Consider the following 18,473-nt stretch of genomic DNA (forward strand, 5'->3'; position numbering starts at 1 on the left):
TCTAATTCTCTCCACTTTCTTTCAAATTTTCTTTATCAATCTTCTTTACAAGTAGAAATAGAAAGGTTTATGGGGGATTTTTGGGGAATTTAGGGTTGACTTATGGAATTAAAAGCTTGAGACCAAACTTTCATGGAGGTTGCAAATGGAGGTGGAGGAGGAGTATGGGTCTTGGCTAAAAATGAAAAAGAAGAAGAAATGAAATTTCTTTTCATTTTTTTTTATATTTTTATGTGTAATTAAAGTTAATTTTGACCGTCAATTATTGGGGAAATTATAATTACATTTTGACATCATATATGATGTCATTCAAGTGAGGTAATAAATCAAATTTTCATTCATTTTCTTTTTCCTTAATTTTTCCTTGTTTCTTTAATTTAATTCTCGATTCTGAAATTTTCATTTCTCCGATTTTATTAGACAGTTAGGTTAGGAGTCACCTCTAGGAGTGAATTGACCAATTTGCTCCTCGCCGGTCTAATCCGGTTTGTAAATAATTTGATATTTCTTTCAGATCCCTAATCTAATTATTTGACCTACTTATCAGCTCTTTTCTGTGAGTTTCTCTTTTCCACTAGGTTCGCAATAGTCCTTAGGACAGCGGCGTCACATTTTTCGGTTCAAAAGTAGGGTTAAGACTAACCTCGCAGTCATTTCTCGATAAGGTCACCCATCGCTGTGACCCTCGGCTCATTTAACCTTTTATGCTCTGTTTTTCTTATTTATACTTAACTATCTAGCAATTACTATTTATTTCCATTTAGGGTTTTTTTAAGTGTCTTAAATGTGATTCTAATCCTCTTAATTGTCTGGAATAACACCGATTATCGGAACAGTGAAATATACCAGGCTATGCATATAAGGGTGTTACAATGGGACCGAGCAAGCATTCGGTAATAGGTCTGAGGTTGAATCTGCACATGAGCCTGATGTAAGGGAGGCTGCAATTCCAGGAGTTTATTTGGTGGATGAGGATTATGACATGGTTAGTGGGGATGAAGATGTAGCCACAGTTTTTAATGATATAGACAAAGGAAATATAGGAGGCAGACCTAAAGGTAGTGGGTAGAGGGTTGCAAGCCAAGGGTTGGATAGAGATATACAAGATGATGGGAATGATGATCAATCAGATTATGCCCCATCTGATTAGCTTCTCACAGATATTGAAGGTACATAACTACTTACAAATGCATTTTATTTTAATAAATATTATGTATGTTGATGCATTTGGACTAATTTAATTTTTTACCCATTATGTAGATTCAGAGGATGATAATTGTTGTAGGTTTCCTGATTGTAAAGCAGAAAATGATATGAAGGATCCTACATTTCAAATAGGAATGTTGTTTAAGAACAAAGATGAATTTAAGAAGGCTTGCAGAGCATTTGGCATTAAACATAAGTTTCAAATCCATTTTCCTAGAAATGAAGTTAGGTGCATTGAAGCAAAGTGTTATAAAAGTTGTGGTTGGAGAATTTATGCAACAAGGAGAAATCCTAGAGATACAACTGACTTAACAATGCAAATTAAGGCAGGCAAATTCACACACACTTGTGGTAAGGACTTTAAAAACTTCCATGTAACTGCAAAGTGGCTTGCACAACAATATTTAGATGCATTCAGAGCAGATCCAGAATGGTCTATAAATGGACTAATTAATAGAGTGAAGAATGATTTGAGCTTTACAATTGGGAAGATGAAAGCTTGGAGAGCAAGGGTCTGGGCAATAAAGACACTAAATGGGGATGAGAAGGACCAGTATGCCAAGTTGTATGGGTATAAGGAGGAACTAATTAGGACTAATCCAGGGATGATAGTTGAATTTCAAACAGAGAAAGGAAAATTTGAGGGCATATATATATGTTTAGCTGCTTTGAAAAATGCCTTTAATGAAGGACTTAGAAAGTTGATATGCTTGGATGGTTGTTGCCTAAAAGGGACTCATGGAGGTCAACTGTTATCTACAGTAGCTATAGACCCTAATGATTGCATCTTCCCCCTAGCATATGCTGTTGTAAGAATTGAGTGTGGTGAATCTTGGAAATGGTTTTTGGAGATGCTTAAAAATGACTTATAAATGCATAATAGCTTCAGCTGGACCTTTATGTTAGATAGACAAAAGGTACATCACTACTTTTATGTATTTTCCAATTGTTAATTGCTTACTTGTTTGTGTATATCATGCATATGACTAATTAAATATTGTTCATTTTTAATTGCTTACTTGCTTACTTTTTTGTGTTTTGGTATTATTAGGGATTGATTGGAGCTGTGAGTGAGTTATTCCCTAATACTGAATATAGGTTCTGTGTTAAACATCTCTACACTAATTTTAGGGGAAGATTTAAGGGTAAGGAATTGAAAGACCTGTTGTGGAATATTGCTAGGTCTGCATATACAGCTAGGATGGATTATTGGTTGGGTAAATGGAAGAAAAAATCCCTGAGGCAAGAGAGTGGTTAAGAGACAGACCTTGTGAGAATTAGAGCAGGGCTTTATTTCGAACTGAAGCATATTGTAATATTTTAACCAACAACCTTTATGAGTGCTTTAACAAATAATAAGCCAACTATCTCACTTTTAGAGATGATTAGATCTAAGCTAATGAAGCAGTTGTTTAAGAAGAAGGAAGATATTAAAAAATGGAATGGTGGGATATGTCCTAAAATACAGAAGAAGTTAAATGAGATGAAAGAGTTGTCTTGCTTGTTTGAAGCACACTTCTCTGGAGAACCAAATGTGCAAGTATTGGGTGCTGGAACCCAGTATGTTGTTAGCTTAGTTGAAAGGACTTGCACATGTAGAAGGTGGGATTTAAATGGGACACCTTGTGCACATGCTTGCTCAGTTATCTTTGGCAATAATGAGCATCCAGAAGATTATATACATGAGTGTTATAAAGTTGATACTTACGCAAAAGTTTATACCCACTATATTAATCCTATTAATGGATATGAGATGTGGTCTAGGCCAAGCACTAGGTATTCTTTTACACATCCAGATCCAATTGAGAAAAAAATAGGTAGGAAGAGGAAGGCGCGAAAAAAGGAGGCTAAAGAGCTTGAACATGCATAAGCGAGGGGCAAACTGAGTAGCAAAGGTGCAGTAAGCATTAGGTGTTTCATTTGTGGGCAAATTGGACATAATAAGAGGCATCATGAAGTTGATGGAAACATATCAACTCCTACTACAAAGGTATTAATTTAAATAAAGGCAATTTTTTTTTATTTGGCATTGTCATGTTATATACAACAACTATTATTTTATACATACCTTTTTTTTTTCATTTATAGGGCAAGAGAGCTACATCTGCAAAAACTTATGAAGGCAATACAAGGATAACAACTCGAGGATAGGTATAAGTTATTTTAATGGCATATGAAAGTCATTCTATTTACATATAAGTGAATGTCGTCAAGTTAGCAATAAATTTAATGATTTTCAATATTGTAGACATCCGAGATACAAACTGAAGCAAGCATGTATCATAGCACAGTGTCTGAACCAACTCATCCAGTGACTCTACAATGGATGATGGATGTAATGGAAAATTTTCTTTTATGTTATAAATTATAAAGTATTTGTTTTTTTTTTCCTCCACTTTATGTTATGTGCCATTTGATTTGTTTATACCCATTTTTTACATAATAGGGTACTAGTCAGACATTGCCAAGACAAGATAAATCTCAGCTAAATTTTACAACATTATCAGGCTTGGTATACAACTACATCTTAAAAATGTGTACAAACTCATGTATTTACTAAGTTGAATGAATTGTTAAGATTTATTTTTATTATTTATTTTTTACATTTTGTAGGGTCAAGCAAAGACATCTAATAGCGAAGGGGCATCTCACACATCTGAGGGAAAAAGGAAGGTTGAATGCAGCAAGCAAACTTAAAGTGAGAGGAGGTAAAGGCAAAGGGAGTACATATGTGAAAAAAGACAAAGTCAACTAAAAATTAATGTTCTATTTTGAATATTCTTTTTCATGTTTGAGAATGATTTGTTTTAGCTTGTTTTGGGTAATTTGGACAGATTTTTTTTTTGATGTTCAGCAAGAGTTTTTGAATGATCTATTAGTGGGATATCTTAGTTGATTGCTTTTTGTTGTGGTTTTAGTAATACCATAAGTATATGTTATATTTTGGCAGGGTTGGCATATTGACATGTTTAGACTTTGTAAAGCAATAGTTTTTGTGCTTCAAATATTGAATCAAATGAATATATTATTGATTCAATATTGAAACATATCTTGAATATATGGAACAAGATTGTTATTGAACATTGATTGTTTATATGAATATATAAATATAATTTATTTTATATTAGTTTTTGGTATTATTTACTTTAGATTTTGTTGGTATTGTGAAGGATTTTATGAATTTTTAAACCCTCTAATTTGTAGAGTAAAATTAAAATTTAATGACTTTGAGTTATTCTTCTAAATTTTTTAATCCAAATGTATTGAAATTACATAATAGATTGAAATTACTATAAAAAAATAATATAGTACAAAAAATTACGCAACATCAACCCGAACAAGAGTTATCAAAGACAACAATGATTATAAAATTCCAAATGATTAAAATTACATAATCAATTAAATATATTAAACAATACAAAATAATAATATCTTAACCCAAATTATATTATACATAAAGTTCTATCTAAAATATGCAAAATAGCCATCTATAAAATATTTGGCTCAGAACTTAGCATTACTAACCAGCTTTCATACTAAACATAAAAGATAATTCTTCCAATACACACAATAACAAACATGTCACAACTATTTTTCATCTCCTGCAATTTTTTTTAATCTCTTTCTTTTCAACGTCTCCCTGAAGCTCCATTCTTTTGATTCGATTTAGTAACCCAACTTTGATAACATTTGTTTGTCTTAGAAATTTTGGATTAACCCACTCAAAATAATAACAATAATTGTTTCTCTACAAAAAAAAAAAATCATATCATTATTCATATAACAAACCCATAACCCATATCATCATAAATATCTTCTCTTACCCTAAAACCACATTAAAAAAATTTACCAAAATGATAACCACCCATATCATGTAGCCAAAGAAAAAATTTTACCCAAATCTACATTAAGATGAAAATTTCATTTTCACTTACCTCATAATTTGGGCAGCCATAGAACCTTCTTCTAGGGTGTGCATTGATCTATGGTATTGTTAATTTCGCTTCTTCTTCACATCAGCAAAGATAAATAAAGTTGAGAAATTAAGAGTGGAGTAATACACATTGGAGGAGAGAGAAGAGAGGGAAATATAATTTTTAATCTTACTTGGACATGTCATATCACTTTTTAACATTTAAATCGGTTGTTCCAGGTTGTATAGGGTTGAAAGTGATATTAGGATAATTTATAAGATTTTAAGTAAAATTTTAAAATTTATGTACCATAGTATTACCGACATTAAAGTTTATATATCACAAGTGAAATTTACTCTATAATTCAAAGATGAAAACATAATTTATCTAGAAATTAGGTAATACGTTGGATATTGATTTATTTAATAAATTTTATAAATTTTAATGAAATTTGTAAAAAGTATAATTTTGTTTACAAAATTAAAAATGTAGAATTTTTAAAATTTAATTATATTTTAAAATTATTATTAATGAGCTTTAATTGTTTTTTAATAAATTAATGAGCTTTAATCATTATATTAACTTATCCAGACAAACCATAACACTATCAGTATTCAGTCCACAGCATTACGGAGTTTGGGCGGCATGTCACATACACTGATACACTTGTCTCTGGAAAGAACCCCACCGCTCAATCTCGAAACCTGTTTCCCGTTGAGCCGGCTGTTCGCTGCCTCCATTCACCCATTTCCGCCGGTTAACTATCGCCGGAATCCAGCTCGTTTGCTAAAGTCGTTGTCTTTTCGCGCCAATACTGCTAATCGTCAAGGAACTAGAATTCCCGCGGTTTTGGAGACTGAGTTCGCGGTTACGGAGGAGCAGTCTGAGCCGCCTGTAAGAATAGTGGCCCTTGTCGGCGAAGGAAGCCTCAGCCCGCTAAAGAACGCTACTTGGGAGGAGGTCATGCTCCACACTGTAAGTATTTGATATTTTGGTGATTACATTGTCAGTTCAAAATTTTTTATATAAAATGCAAAATTCAAAGGAACCATTATAATTGAAGATAAGTTCTTCTGCCTTGCTTTTATGTTGGAATTTTTGGGATACTCTTTTTTTTAATTAATTAATTATTTAATGAATATAGCTTTATGGTGCAGAAGTGTAGAACGTTTTTCTTGATCTGATTTGAGAAGATTCTTGATAGTTTTTGAGAGATATACAGTTTATTTTTGTTTGCACTGGAAATGGAAATTGCAATTCCTTGAATAGCTTGAATTTAGGTAAGAATGGTCTTTTTAAGCATAAATTTTTGGGCACACATAAGTAAATTTTATATGACTATCTAAAAATAAATTGGAATGTGAATCTTGTAATAAGGAGAAATTCGTTTCCATTCCCATTTCATGTTTGATCCAAAGCAAACAAATGTGCCCTTTCTAATATAATCATTGTTTGAGCAGGCAAAAAGGTTGAAATGGGTTGATGAAGGGTATCAAATGTTTGTATTCACTGACAATCTATGTCAATCTAATGACCAAACTAAGTATCTGCAAAGGGAATTGAGCCATGCAGATATATTGCTGATTGTTGCGGTTTCAAATCAAGAATCAGTCAAGTGGATCCAACCCAATAGCAGAAGGGTTCCTAATATAATCTGTTTCGACTCATCTCCAGATCTGGAAAACAAACTTGGAGGATCACATGTTCAGAATGAAACCAATGGTACCTTACTTAGAAAAATAATTGGATTTGCCCTGCCTAATAAAATCAATGAATCAAGGGAAGTGGTGAAAACTGTATCTGAAGCATGGGAACGGCACAATACAGATGATATAAGGTTTTGTTTGTTGGTCATAATCAATGCATATATCAGACCAGTACCAGTCCTGAAGAACCTGAGATCAAAGGGTTTTTCCACCCTTAATTGCATGGTTAAGAACTGTGGGCCTCAAATGCTAAACTGCCTATTGGATCCTAACTGCAGGAAAGCACTACAATGCTTGAACAATTGCAGCCCGGTTGATCAGGTGTGTAATTATCGATGTATTACCTCTTATGAAAGTCCAAACCTAGAGACTTTTTCTCTCTGTGTGTTGCAGAAGAACAATTGTCTTGAATTGGACGCAAGGATCCCTGAGAAGCCTTATGTTCCTCCCATGGTTAAGTTCCGAGGGGAAGACATGTGCCATGAAACTGCTGAGGATCTTTTTGTGGGTTGGTTGGGCAGTCTGGATTGGAGTTGGCGTGTTGTGGCAGGACAGAACCCAGCATATGATCAATTTCCATGCCAGTTCCAGTTGTTCTACAGGGGAAAGGCGAAAGGATCATTCTGGTACGAGCCAGTTTTCCAGGTTCAGACGCTAGAGGGAAAAATGGTTTGGAGGAGAAGAAAGTATCGTGTGAAGAGAGGCAAAGTGCCAGGAACATTTTATTTTAGTGTATTGGATAATGGTGTTGTTTCGAATGAGTTTTGGACAATTGTGGACGTGTCTGATGATTTTAGCTGGGGTTTGTTTCACTATAGTGGTGCTGCTCGAGTTGCAGGACAGTCATATACAGGAGCTGTGCTTGTTAGTCCAGATGGAGCATACCCAAATGAAAAGGAGAGAAACAGAGTGGTTGCTGCCTTGGACAAGTGTGGAATCAAAGAATGGGAACTGTATACAGTTGATAATTGTTCATGCCAAGGGCCTCCACTAGGAATTCCAGAGGGCTCATGTTTGCATTCTACAATTGTTGTCGAAGATGAGAAAAGGAAATCGGCTATTTCATAATGTTTCAGAGGAATTAGATGGATTCATGAATTTGCATGAAAAGATAGATTAGGAGCAAATTTGTCCACATAGAGGTGAGTATACATTATCAGAACTGTGATTAGTCTCTGAGAACGTGTAAAATCCATTCTGCGTTTGATAGCTGTGCACAAGAAAAGCTTAACCTTAATTATTATCTTTTGTTGAAATTAAGAAACGGAAAAATAAAAAAAATGTGAAATTTATTCTGCAGTTAACGAATTTGTGCAAGAGTGAGAAAGAGAAATGTTATTGGTGATATTTGGAATTAATTGATATTCTAATTTCTGTTTTTAAATAATTTCGCTTTTACTGTATATAATAAGGTCATGTCAGGTACTTAACATAATCATTACATAAACATGAAAAATGACAATACAAATCCTACAAAAATGGTCACCCCATAAGCCAAATTAACTCTCTCTCCTTGACTCACAATCTGCACAGGGAAAAGGCAAGTTCCACGGGAGGCATTACGAGTGACAATGGTTCCCAACCCATTGAAATCGCAGGCCTCAACGTCTTGACTATTCATTTGGAAATACATATTAAAAGCGTAAGAAGCATTGCCTCTAAGGTCCAAATTCCCGCAGGAAGATCCATGGGTTAAGCTTGTACAATCTGAATGGTAGCAAGCATAGCTTAGTGCACTAGGTATCAAGCTCTCGTCCCTAACCTCATCATTAAGTACACACCATTGTTTCTGCATGTACTGAACACCCTTTGCAGCTATTAGCATCTTATCATTGCCTTGTCCAGATAAATCCATAGGAAATTTGGCCTGCCCATCGTATCGAAACAGACCCCAGTGCCTCTCAAAGAAGCCTGGCAAGATGCTCTTCACGTCCTCGTCCAGCAGGCTGAAGAGATAAACATTTAATATGCCTGGTCGAAGTGGGGTTCCTTTCTTTTCTGCCAATTTTTTGAGAAGACCATCGTAGAATTTCTGTGCATACATGGTAGTAGCATACTGGGCACCATCTGTAGGCCAACCAACTTCCCCAACAATGATCTTTAAATCAGGAACACCAGCTTTTGTTAGAGCCCAAACAAGGGTATCATAATTTGCGTCGAAAACGTTGGAGTATGTAACGTTTTTGTCATATACTTTTCTGCCACTGCCTTCAAAGAAAGCGTATTCTACAGGGAAGCCAGCGGTCTGGTAGACACTAAGGAAGGGGTAAATGTTAACAATGAAGGGAGCCTTGTGCTGTTGGAGATGCTTGACGATTTTGAGCATTACATTTCTCACGTTACTGCGAAAGTTACCATCTGAGGGTTTGTTTCCGTCATAAACATCGGCATTTAGGGCTATTGAGGCTTTAATCTTGTCTCCAACTCCTACTTCGTCCAGAGCCTTTTGGATGTTTTGTAAAGCTGGGAATGTACTTTCATCATATTTGCCTTCATATGCTTCCAAGAATGGTTCATTTCCTACCGACACATATCTATAAACACACCCAAAAACAATATTCAATTATATTTGGTATTATCTGCAGAATTAATCTATCATGTCGTAGTTTTTTATCTGATAAAAAGCTCTCAAATCACATCTTTTTCATAGCTTTAACAGAAGAAATTGTACTAACCTGATATCTACACCCCTTTTGTCTCCAAAATCTTTAAGATGACTGGTGATATTTTCTTTAACCCAATCTTTAGCATTATCATAACTGTCAGAAATATAATCTAACATGTTATTAGGGATGCCAACCATGACCTCAATGTTAGAACCAGCCAAGGAATTTAAGGTCCAAGAATCAGCGTCGAAAAGCTTAACCTTTGTTATGCCATTGTCTTTTAACATTTTAACCGCAATGTCAGGTGGCAAAGGATGGGAAGCCATGCTCCCCCAGTTGACGCCAACGCCTGAAACAGCCACTTGTATAATATTCAACATACACAAACTCCATAACATGAAATTGCAGGCTCTGTTCATGGTCATTCGATTGGAATCCAAGAAAATTAACTTTCAAGAAATGCTACCAAAGTTTCTCAGGAGAGACAGAAAGAGAAAGAGAGAGAGACAATAAGCTGAGAAATGACTGGACAAACGAGAATGCCGATGGAAGAAGAGGTTTGGGATGAGAAAACAGGTCTAATTAATAATTAGATGGTAATTAAGTTGACAGGTTTGTTTTGTAAGCTATATTTGGGTTGTAATGCTATCTAGAGCTGAGAGAAACTCCCACCCAACTAAGTTGGAATTTTTCAAAGAATATGTGACAAGATGAATATGCTTAATATACAAAGAGAGAGGAGGGGGCTCTCAACAGTTGCCATCCCTATTTTCTTTCTTCATTTTTCGATGTAATGGTGGAAAGAAAATGCTTTGAATTTAATATGACACACCCGAATGAATATTACAGTTAATTTGTTGGTTATTAATTTCATCTTTACCCATTGTTGAATAAATATTGGTAAAATTCATTAGTTTTTAAGTTTTTTCAATTACACCAATATTCTTAATTAATTGTATATTACTATTAATAGTTAATAATTTTTTTAAAGACATTTAAGAGTATAAATAATAAAAAAAGAAATCTATTAACAACAATTTTTAAAAAAAATTAAGAAATATATAAAAAATCATATTGCTTTTTTATAGTGAATATTATTATTATTATTATTATTATTATTATTATTATTATTATTATTATTTGAGATCATGTAAATTCTTGTATAGACTTAATCCATTATATAAAATTTCACAATATATCTTCCACCTTGAATTTATAATAAAGGTCTCATTAACAATTTTACCATTTAAGAGTTTTTTTTGAAGAACCTTTAAACAAGTTAACAAATGAGTCAAATATTAAGCTAATAAATAAACTAAAATATAGTGTTGTAAATGATCTAACTCACAAGTTGGTTTATAAATTTAAAAATCTAAATTAATTAAATCTAGCAATAATATTCTAGTTAAATAAAGGAAAAATTAGATAATTTTAATGATAAAAATGGAAGTTTAATAAGCACGCTAATATCATTCTTAAATTTAATAAAATTTAATAAGCATAGTAAAATTAAGCTTATTATATTCAACAGGCGAATATGATCTTTTAGCCTCAAAAACTTTTCCCAGTCCTAACGATTACAAGCAGACTGTTACAAAGATCTTGATCTAGAAAACTAGTAATTCACTTTGAACTGTAAATAGGTAGAAAACAAGTGGATCTAGAGCAAACAAGAAATTCCATTGTTAGCACTTAGCATAGAGCGTAAATGATGCACAAAGTAGAACATCTAAAGATCCGGCTAGCTAGCTATTGGGAAATAGTTTTCATTGATCAGCCAAAAAGGCTTCATTACCAAAGCGAATTGCTTTCCTATGAAAGAAATCAACCTACATAGAAACCTCACTTGCATTTCCTGTTATACATAAATGTCAACATCGATGAACTACTTTAATGTCAATCAGAATGAGAATGGCTCATTGAAAGGGATTGTCAGATTCCTTCACAAGTCCTCAGTTGAATCAATCCCACTGAAGCCTTTGCGATGTGTAGTAATCCGATGTCTATTTCGGTGTGCGTGTGAGGCCAGTTGCAACAAAGCAGCAAGCACTGCAACATGATGTTATCAAGGTATCAATATGTGTATGCTTCTCATTATTATCAAAGGAATGAATAATAATGCTATCTGTGGCCATAAGCCTCTAAATTCACCTATTTTTTAATCCTGTTTTGACTCTTGACTAGGTGTAGGACGCCTCTGAACAAGAAACCGCTTTGTGCTTTCTAATACACCAAAGAAGATTGAACCACCAATGCCTATCCACAAAACTCTTGGCTCTATCCCCTGCAGTGTCAGCCCAGAATCCAAAACAAGAATGAGAATATTTTTTTTCAATATGCCAATATTTTTCTACTTTAGGTTGATGAATATCATTCTCAAAATAACCATCATTTCATAACCTACAAATTCTCATAATTTCATACAGCTATAACATTTATTTCTTTATTTATTTTAGTTACCAGGTCACATCAGTCTAATTATAAAATCAATATAATTATCTACGCATGGTTGTATATATCAGCTTCTGCAAACATATCTAAAACAACATACATGAATGCAAAAGGCTTGAGTGAGACAAAAATAACAAAAGAGGACCCAACTGACTTCACTAGCTGTTCACAATTATCAGATTATTAAGTACAGAACACCTGAAGCTTGTGGCATTGTATGCTCAAGAGTCAAGAGATGACCTCTTGACTTTTTTTTTTCTGCATTAGAATGAAAATGGTCAAGCTAATTGGTGTGAGACCATTTATTCTCAAATAGTAGCACTGAATATTCTATAAGATACAGAAATATTCATTTGACATTGAGTTTGTAAAATGCAAAAGGAAATATGGATGATACACACCTTGAGAAGAGCAGTAGGTCCTTCTTCTCTAACAAGAGTTTGAACACAATCAAAGATCCCGTTGTACTGGTTAGCAGAACCCTACAAAGAATAATAATATGAGAAAAAAGTTAATAAACTGTTTCCAAGATATAAAGAGCTATAGATGATAATAAATTGAACAATAGCATACCTGAACCATTAACCTTGTCTTAATCACATCAAGTGGTGTAGTTATAGCTCCAGTTAGTGCTCCTGTAAAAGATAATATTCAACATGTGTAGGTAATGCAGTATGGGAAGATAGAATTTAGGAATTATTCTCATTGTAAAATTAGGAAATTTAAGAGTTATATTATTTAGGAATTTTTGCCTTATTAAGTCTATTATATAGAATTTTATTATTTCCTAATTTATTTTGGTTTAATTTAATATTCCTAATTAGGATTGAATTAGGATTTTAAAATCCTAATGTAATTAGGATTCCTAATTCTATAAATAAGACCTAGGGTTTATATTGTTATTAAATAAGTTTTGTTATGACAATTTTATGAGATCAATAATATTTTAGAATTAGTTCTCTTTTTCAAGGATTGATCCTTATTCTGTTCTCTGTTCTTATTTGTTCTACATCAATATTGGCATCAGAGCTCAAAATCAATCCAAATTTCTTTAGCTTCTGCAAACTTTCAAACCTTCAAACTTGTGTTCTTGCCTTCTAAAATCCCACCCTTCCACTGTGTCATCCCAAATTTCCTTCTACCCTCCTTAAATTTCTACCTTCAGTCTGTTATTAATTCAAAGAAACAGAACCATTGAGAGAAACCTAGCACTGACAGTCCCTTCAGTAAGCCATCAACGCTGCCCTTGCCTGACCTAATTTATTGTATACCCTGCCAAGTCATCGTTAACGCCACCTGTCAATAGTGCCACATCAGCAGAAAGTGCCATATCATCACCACGTCAGCCATCAGCGCCATATCATTACTACCAGACCAGGAAAAAAAAAATTGACAATCCTGCCTAGCTAATTTTGACATCCTGATTCCAAATGACTGAAATTTGCATTGTTTCAGCGAGGTATGATTTTCTGATTAGAATTCAATGTTGTGGGCTGAAAATAAAGGTTCCAAGGAGCAATTAGATGAATTATGGAATACAATTCAAAGAATACAAGTTGAGATTGATGACTATTATGAACAGCTTGATGAAATATCTTATTTGATAGATTTATATGGTGATCCTAACTATGCTCCTTGTGGTTTATTTAATGAGTATCGAGATATACAAATAATCTTACAATATAGGGAGAAAGCACTTGAAGAATGCAAGAATGAGTATCACATTTAACATACTCATCAACAAGGTAAGGATAAAGAACTTGAAGAATTTGAAGCATGGAAAGAAGCACATTTGTTTCAATTGAGAGAACAGTTGGATATAATAACAAGTATTGAAAATCTAAAGGCAATAAATCTTGAAAAGGCAAGGCAGCAACAAGAAGAAGAACAACAGTAGCTTGAAATTGAAGAACAAAAAGTGCAAGTTGAAGATGAAATTGAAGAAGAGCAACTTGAAATTGAAGACAATCAAGCTACAGAGCCGATAATGGAAATTGAAGAATCCAAAATTGTCGTTGTTGAGCCTTTACCTACTGAACAGTCTATTTTAGAGCAAAAAGTTAATCAAATCTCAACTTTATTCTAATTGATTTTATTTGCCCAGATGTTTCTAGGAATATAAAAGAGAGCGCAAACTTTTTTAAGTCATTCTTGTTGCTACCATCCAAGAAGATTGTAGTGTATTCTCCTTGCTTGGTTCTTGATCCTTCAATACTTCAGAACTCGAGGACGAGTTTCTTCTATAATAAATTTCCACAAGCAAGTCTCAGAACATGTGAACAAATTTCCATTGTCAAAGAAGGAAACATAACCGATTCAACTATATAATATAAGAACCAGCTCCAGCTGTATGTATAGGCTTAAGATGTCAAAATTACCAGCAAAAGCACCAATGATAGCATTTTCTGGATCATTCAATTCTCTCCGTGCCTGCCAAAAAAAAGAGCGAAAAAAAGTTTTTATGCAAATTCGACATGCTAATTTTTATTGCTTCTCTCTGCTAAGAAAGATGTCAGTTACTTAACAACTGACAAATTTTTGACTAAATATTTCCATCAATCACCTAAAAGTCATTCTTGCAAATATTTTTGAGATTACAAAAGCATAAAATATGGAGCTAAATAAGAGGCATTCAAGTAAAAAGTGTGCAGCAGGATGAAGGAATGGCAAGCTGTCAAGCAACAGGAATACACAACGCAACTTTGAGTGTCATTTCACGAAAGATGAGAGGTATACCGCCACTTTATACCCTAACCGAAGTTGTTCATAGATACAAAACTGAATCGCATCAAATGGCAAATCTCGCAGTAAAAATGACCCATATCCCTGCACTCAAAAATGACTGTAGAGTCAGAAAAACAAAAGAGAGGGGGAAAGGGCTTGTGGATGTGCAATGGCTAATGGCATACAAATCACAGATTAACAGATATAAATAATTATACAGAGAAATTAAAAAAAGAAACAGTTTAGCATGAAAAAGAACCTTTTCAATCTTTACTATGAAAGGAACAAAATTAGAACTGTAATTTTGCTCATTCAGAGGAGCATCATCAACATGGGATCTTAGATTGTATAAAAATATGAACCTCTGGATTTAAATTGGAGTACATTACATACCGCATAGAGCCCCTTAAAACCTTCCTTAGAGACAATGAGGCGGACAGCATCAGGGGCTGAGGCAAATTGCCCAGTCTGCATTCTTTGCTTAACAACCTGAATATTGTTTAAAAATGAAAAGCTATTAATATTAAATGATGGCTCACAAACCATTTCTTCTTAATATAAATATGTAAATGTACAAATGTACCTCTGTTGGAACACGAATTAGAGAAGCAGCAACCCCTCCAATGGCACCTGCAGTCTGCATAAAAGTCAAAAAACATTGTATCAATGCAAGAAAAAAAAAATATACATGAATACAGAACACTTTATTACAATCACTTAGCTCAAGCAACTAAAATTAAGGAGTATAATCATATGAAATTATTTAAGTTCATATAAGGAACCCAGGAAAAGTATGGAGACATCAAAGGAATTGTGCACCCATGATGTATTTGGAACTTCAAAAAGCTTAATAAAATAATACTTCCTTTAATATATTTGGACTGCTACAGACTTTCATGCAGAAATAAACAAATAAGAACATTTATTCCATACCACCTACCAATGACAAGCCCAAGCTAACATATTAATTACGTGACATAGGAAACTGAAAAGAACAAGGAAATCTTACTAGATGAGCTACAGCACTAAGATTTTCAGGAAACATCCTCAACAATTTCTGCTTTGTAGGCTCATACACTCCAACAAATAATGCAGAAGCCCTGTGCAAGAATAAGAATCATTACCAACCAAAGGCAAACCAAGGAGTAATGACAGATGTGCCATAAAAAGTATTACATGGAAAAAAAAATTTCAATGATAACTAACAAAGTCATTTAACTTTACCTAGAAAGATTTTACTAAGAATTCAGAGGGAAAAAAAAAAAGAGGGAAGAGAGAGAGAGAGAGAGAGAGAGAGAGAGAGAGAGAGAGGAGAGAGAGAGTTATCACAATAATTTCGAAAGTAGCTTATTTGCAAAACAAACCCATAGAATGCAGGTAATTTAAACATGTTCATTTACTTTCAATCAGAACTAGCAAGCCACAAGCAAAAGCTAGGCAGTAAATTCTGAAGTAGTCAAGCTGAACATTTTCCTAATTTCCTTTAGCATGTGCAAAAAGCAAGCACAAGGAGGCAACTGCTAGTGTACTGGGGATGCAGACAAATGAGCAGGCACAGAACATGAGCACAGACATGAGGGAGACTTGTCACTGCTGGGATGCACACGAATGACAAGAAGTAATAGAGCAAAGACGAGAGAGAGGGAGGGAGAGAGAGAGAGAGAGAGAGAGAGAGAGAGAGAGAGAGAGACCTGCAAGCAGTGCTCTTTAGAAGCTATAACATTATGGCTGAGTTAAATGAATTGAATTGTCTTCATGGAAGTTGATAAATTACAATATTGGGTTATGTGACCAATTATTCAATGCGCATAATAATACAGAAAAGAGCTACTATAAAGCATTTAAATTTACAATTCAATTTAAAATACATTGTGAATGACTTGCAAACTGTGGAAATTGCATACTTCAGAGATACTTACGGTAAGACACCAGCAAGATTTCCAGCCAATCCAGAGTAAAGACCCTTCAAAATTATTTTTCCACCACCATGAGCTGCCTATAAAATATATTCAAAATTAATAAATTTCAGCATGCATTGTTACAGCATGAAATCTCATTATAAAGTATGAAACACAAACGTGTGTAGATACTTTTTATGTTAACATAGTTAGATACCTTCTACATCATCCACATGCTAAAACAAGTAGGTGTATGCTTTGAAGAAACAACTAAACAAGAAGGAGAAAAAAAATGAAAACTGTCTCTTAAGAAACCTATGATATAGTACATCTCAATCTCAACTCCAAATGGGGAAAAAATGCATAATTATCAACAGATGTTCAGGATTTCATGAAATGATTCATCAAAATGATTTTTTTGGAATTAGGTTGCCTATAAGGCAATATGTAGTGCATAGGATTCAGAAGCAACAAAAGGACAACTGCCTACCCTACAACCTGATTTAAACATATTAATATAAGCAAATCTACCTAGCCAGCAACGTCACAGTAGAATCCCTTAATCAACACAGACATAGAAGAACTTAAAATTAGAAATCATACAATCTTCCACAATTAATAATTAACTAATATGGTAAGACAAATCCTAATGACAATTTAAAACTTAACAAAAAACCACTGCTTATTTAACCTGCCTGAAGCCTTGTCTTTATTGTGTCGATTGGATATAATGCCGTTTCAACTACAACACCAGCTGTACCTCCTGCTATAACTCCCTCTACAAAAATTTTCTATGGTTAAAAACATTCATATAGTAAATGCTTCCAAAATCAAGGACATACACACATACAAAACTGGTAGACCAGATCTTTGCCATTTTAAGGAACAGAAGCATAGAAAACTCTACTGGAATTGGAATAAATCAAGCCTAAAGTAGGCCGAGGGAGAACCTTTTAAATTTTGGTTAAAGAAGCCCATCCCTTGGCATCCAATAAAACAACAAATACTTGAAAACTGAAACTTCCAAAGTAAAGTTTTGTTTTTTATTTAGAAAAAAAAAAAAGAGAAGATTTGAAGCATACCAAATAAAGCACGCAAAAAATCGAATTGTTTTTCTTCTTGCACTCTCATGGATGCAAAAGGCTTTCTTGTTTCCATGTGCGAAGAGTTTTGCATTTTCCGAATTGGTGCATCTGCACAACCCACAAAAAAAAAATTAAAATAAAAGAAAAGCAATCCTAATTACAATGATACTAATTACATCTGCATTTATCCTGTAGATAATAACAATAATAACAATCGAAGAGACATTTCAAACCAAACTAAAGGATTAGAGGTTAATTGAAGGAAAATGAATTAAAAGAAAAATGGGTTTACCTGAAGGGACCTTGGAAGAGCCTCTTGCATCGATAGCTAATGTAAAAGGACCCATCAGAGGTGTCCAGCAACAAACTACTGCAAAATATGAACTCAATTTATAAAAATTTATTCTCTCCAAAGCTTAAAAATGCATGTCAGTGAAAGAACGAAGAGAGACTGAGAGAGTACGAGTATGAAGAAGGCGGCACAGCAGCTTCGGTCTAGTGGAAACTGCTACAGAAGGAGATGATGAGAATGAGAACGTTCAAAACCAACCTCATACGCTTGGAAGTATTATTAAAATCGAACCGTTCTGTTCGGTTCAGTACCTGAGCCAAGATAATTTTCATAGTCAGCTCCTAAACTGTACCCATATTTCACTTCCATCTTTTAATTTATTACTAAAAATTTTATAAAATCCTTTTTTTTCATAAAATAAATTTTATTTCATTAATTATTATTATTAGATAATTATTAAAATTTAATTTAATGATAAAATATATAAAATAAAAATAAAAATAAACAGCATTAATTTGATTTTAAGGTTAATGAGCGCAATTGGCTGGTCCAGTATTTTTGTTCTCAAACTTTTAATGTTTTTCATTAAAC

At 33.7% G+C, this 18,473-nt stretch overlaps 4 protein-coding genes across 5 annotated transcripts; 2 read left to right on the top strand and 2 right to left on the bottom strand.

Moving 5' to 3' along the window:
* Positions 1-982: 982 nt before the first annotated feature.
* Positions 983-3,076, top strand: LOC110651994 (uncharacterized). Its single transcript, XM_058149491.1, has 4 exons — positions 983-1,058; positions 1,261-2,015; positions 2,258-2,423; positions 2,586-3,076. Exons 1-4 carry the CDS (start codon positions 983-985, stop codon positions 3,074-3,076), a joined length of 1,488 nt encoding a protein of 495 aa, XP_058005474.1.
* Positions 3,077-3,481: 405 nt separating this feature from the next.
* Positions 3,482-8,130, top strand: LOC110647583 (uncharacterized). The gene is made up of 6 exons (XM_058149492.1): positions 3,482-3,541; positions 3,653-3,718; positions 3,820-3,879; positions 5,712-6,095; positions 6,581-7,147; positions 7,220-8,130. The coding sequence occupies exons 1-6, from the start codon at positions 3,482-3,484 to the stop codon at positions 7,892-7,894; spliced, it is 1,812 nt and encodes a 603-aa protein (XP_058005475.1). The 3' UTR covers positions 7,895-8,130.
* Positions 8,131-8,152: 22 nt separating this feature from the next.
* Positions 8,153-10,304, bottom strand: LOC110647584 (glucan endo-1,3-beta-glucosidase 8). Its single transcript, XM_021801500.2, has 2 exons — positions 9,502-10,304; positions 8,153-9,360 (listed from the first exon to the last, which is right to left on the bottom strand). The coding sequence occupies exons 1-2, from the start codon at positions 9,855-9,857 to the stop codon at positions 8,265-8,267; spliced, it is 1,452 nt and encodes a 483-aa protein (XP_021657192.2). The 5' UTR covers positions 9,858-10,304; the 3' UTR covers positions 8,153-8,264.
* A 789-nt stretch (positions 10,305-11,093) lies between these two features.
* LOC110647582 (S-adenosylmethionine carrier 1, chloroplastic/mitochondrial) lies at positions 11,094-18,200 on the bottom strand. 2 transcript variants are annotated; one of them, XM_021801498.2, is made up of 14 exons: positions 18,054-18,200; positions 17,883-17,960; positions 17,588-17,698; positions 17,197-17,283; positions 16,527-16,599; positions 15,617-15,707; positions 15,191-15,244; positions 15,001-15,096; positions 14,620-14,709; positions 14,262-14,313; positions 12,457-12,518; positions 12,285-12,365; positions 11,584-11,716; positions 11,094-11,435 (listed from the first exon to the last, which is right to left on the bottom strand). In XM_021801498.2, exons 2-13 carry the CDS (start codon positions 17,935-17,937, stop codon positions 11,591-11,593), a joined length of 978 nt encoding a protein of 325 aa, XP_021657190.2. In that variant the 5' UTR covers positions 17,938-17,960; positions 18,054-18,200; the 3' UTR covers positions 11,094-11,435; positions 11,584-11,590. The 2 variants fall into 2 exon arrangements, with proteins under 2 accessions (XP_021657190.2, XP_021657188.2); XM_021801496.2 differs by having other exon boundaries at positions 11,094-11,481.
* Positions 18,201-18,473: the final 273 nt, after the last annotated feature.

The sequence above is a fragment of the Hevea brasiliensis genome, chromosome 7 (genome assembly GCF_030052815.1).
Source record: "Hevea brasiliensis isolate MT/VB/25A 57/8 chromosome 7, ASM3005281v1, whole genome shotgun sequence".
Lineage (NCBI taxonomy): Eukaryota > Viridiplantae > Streptophyta > Magnoliopsida > Malpighiales > Euphorbiaceae > Hevea > Hevea brasiliensis.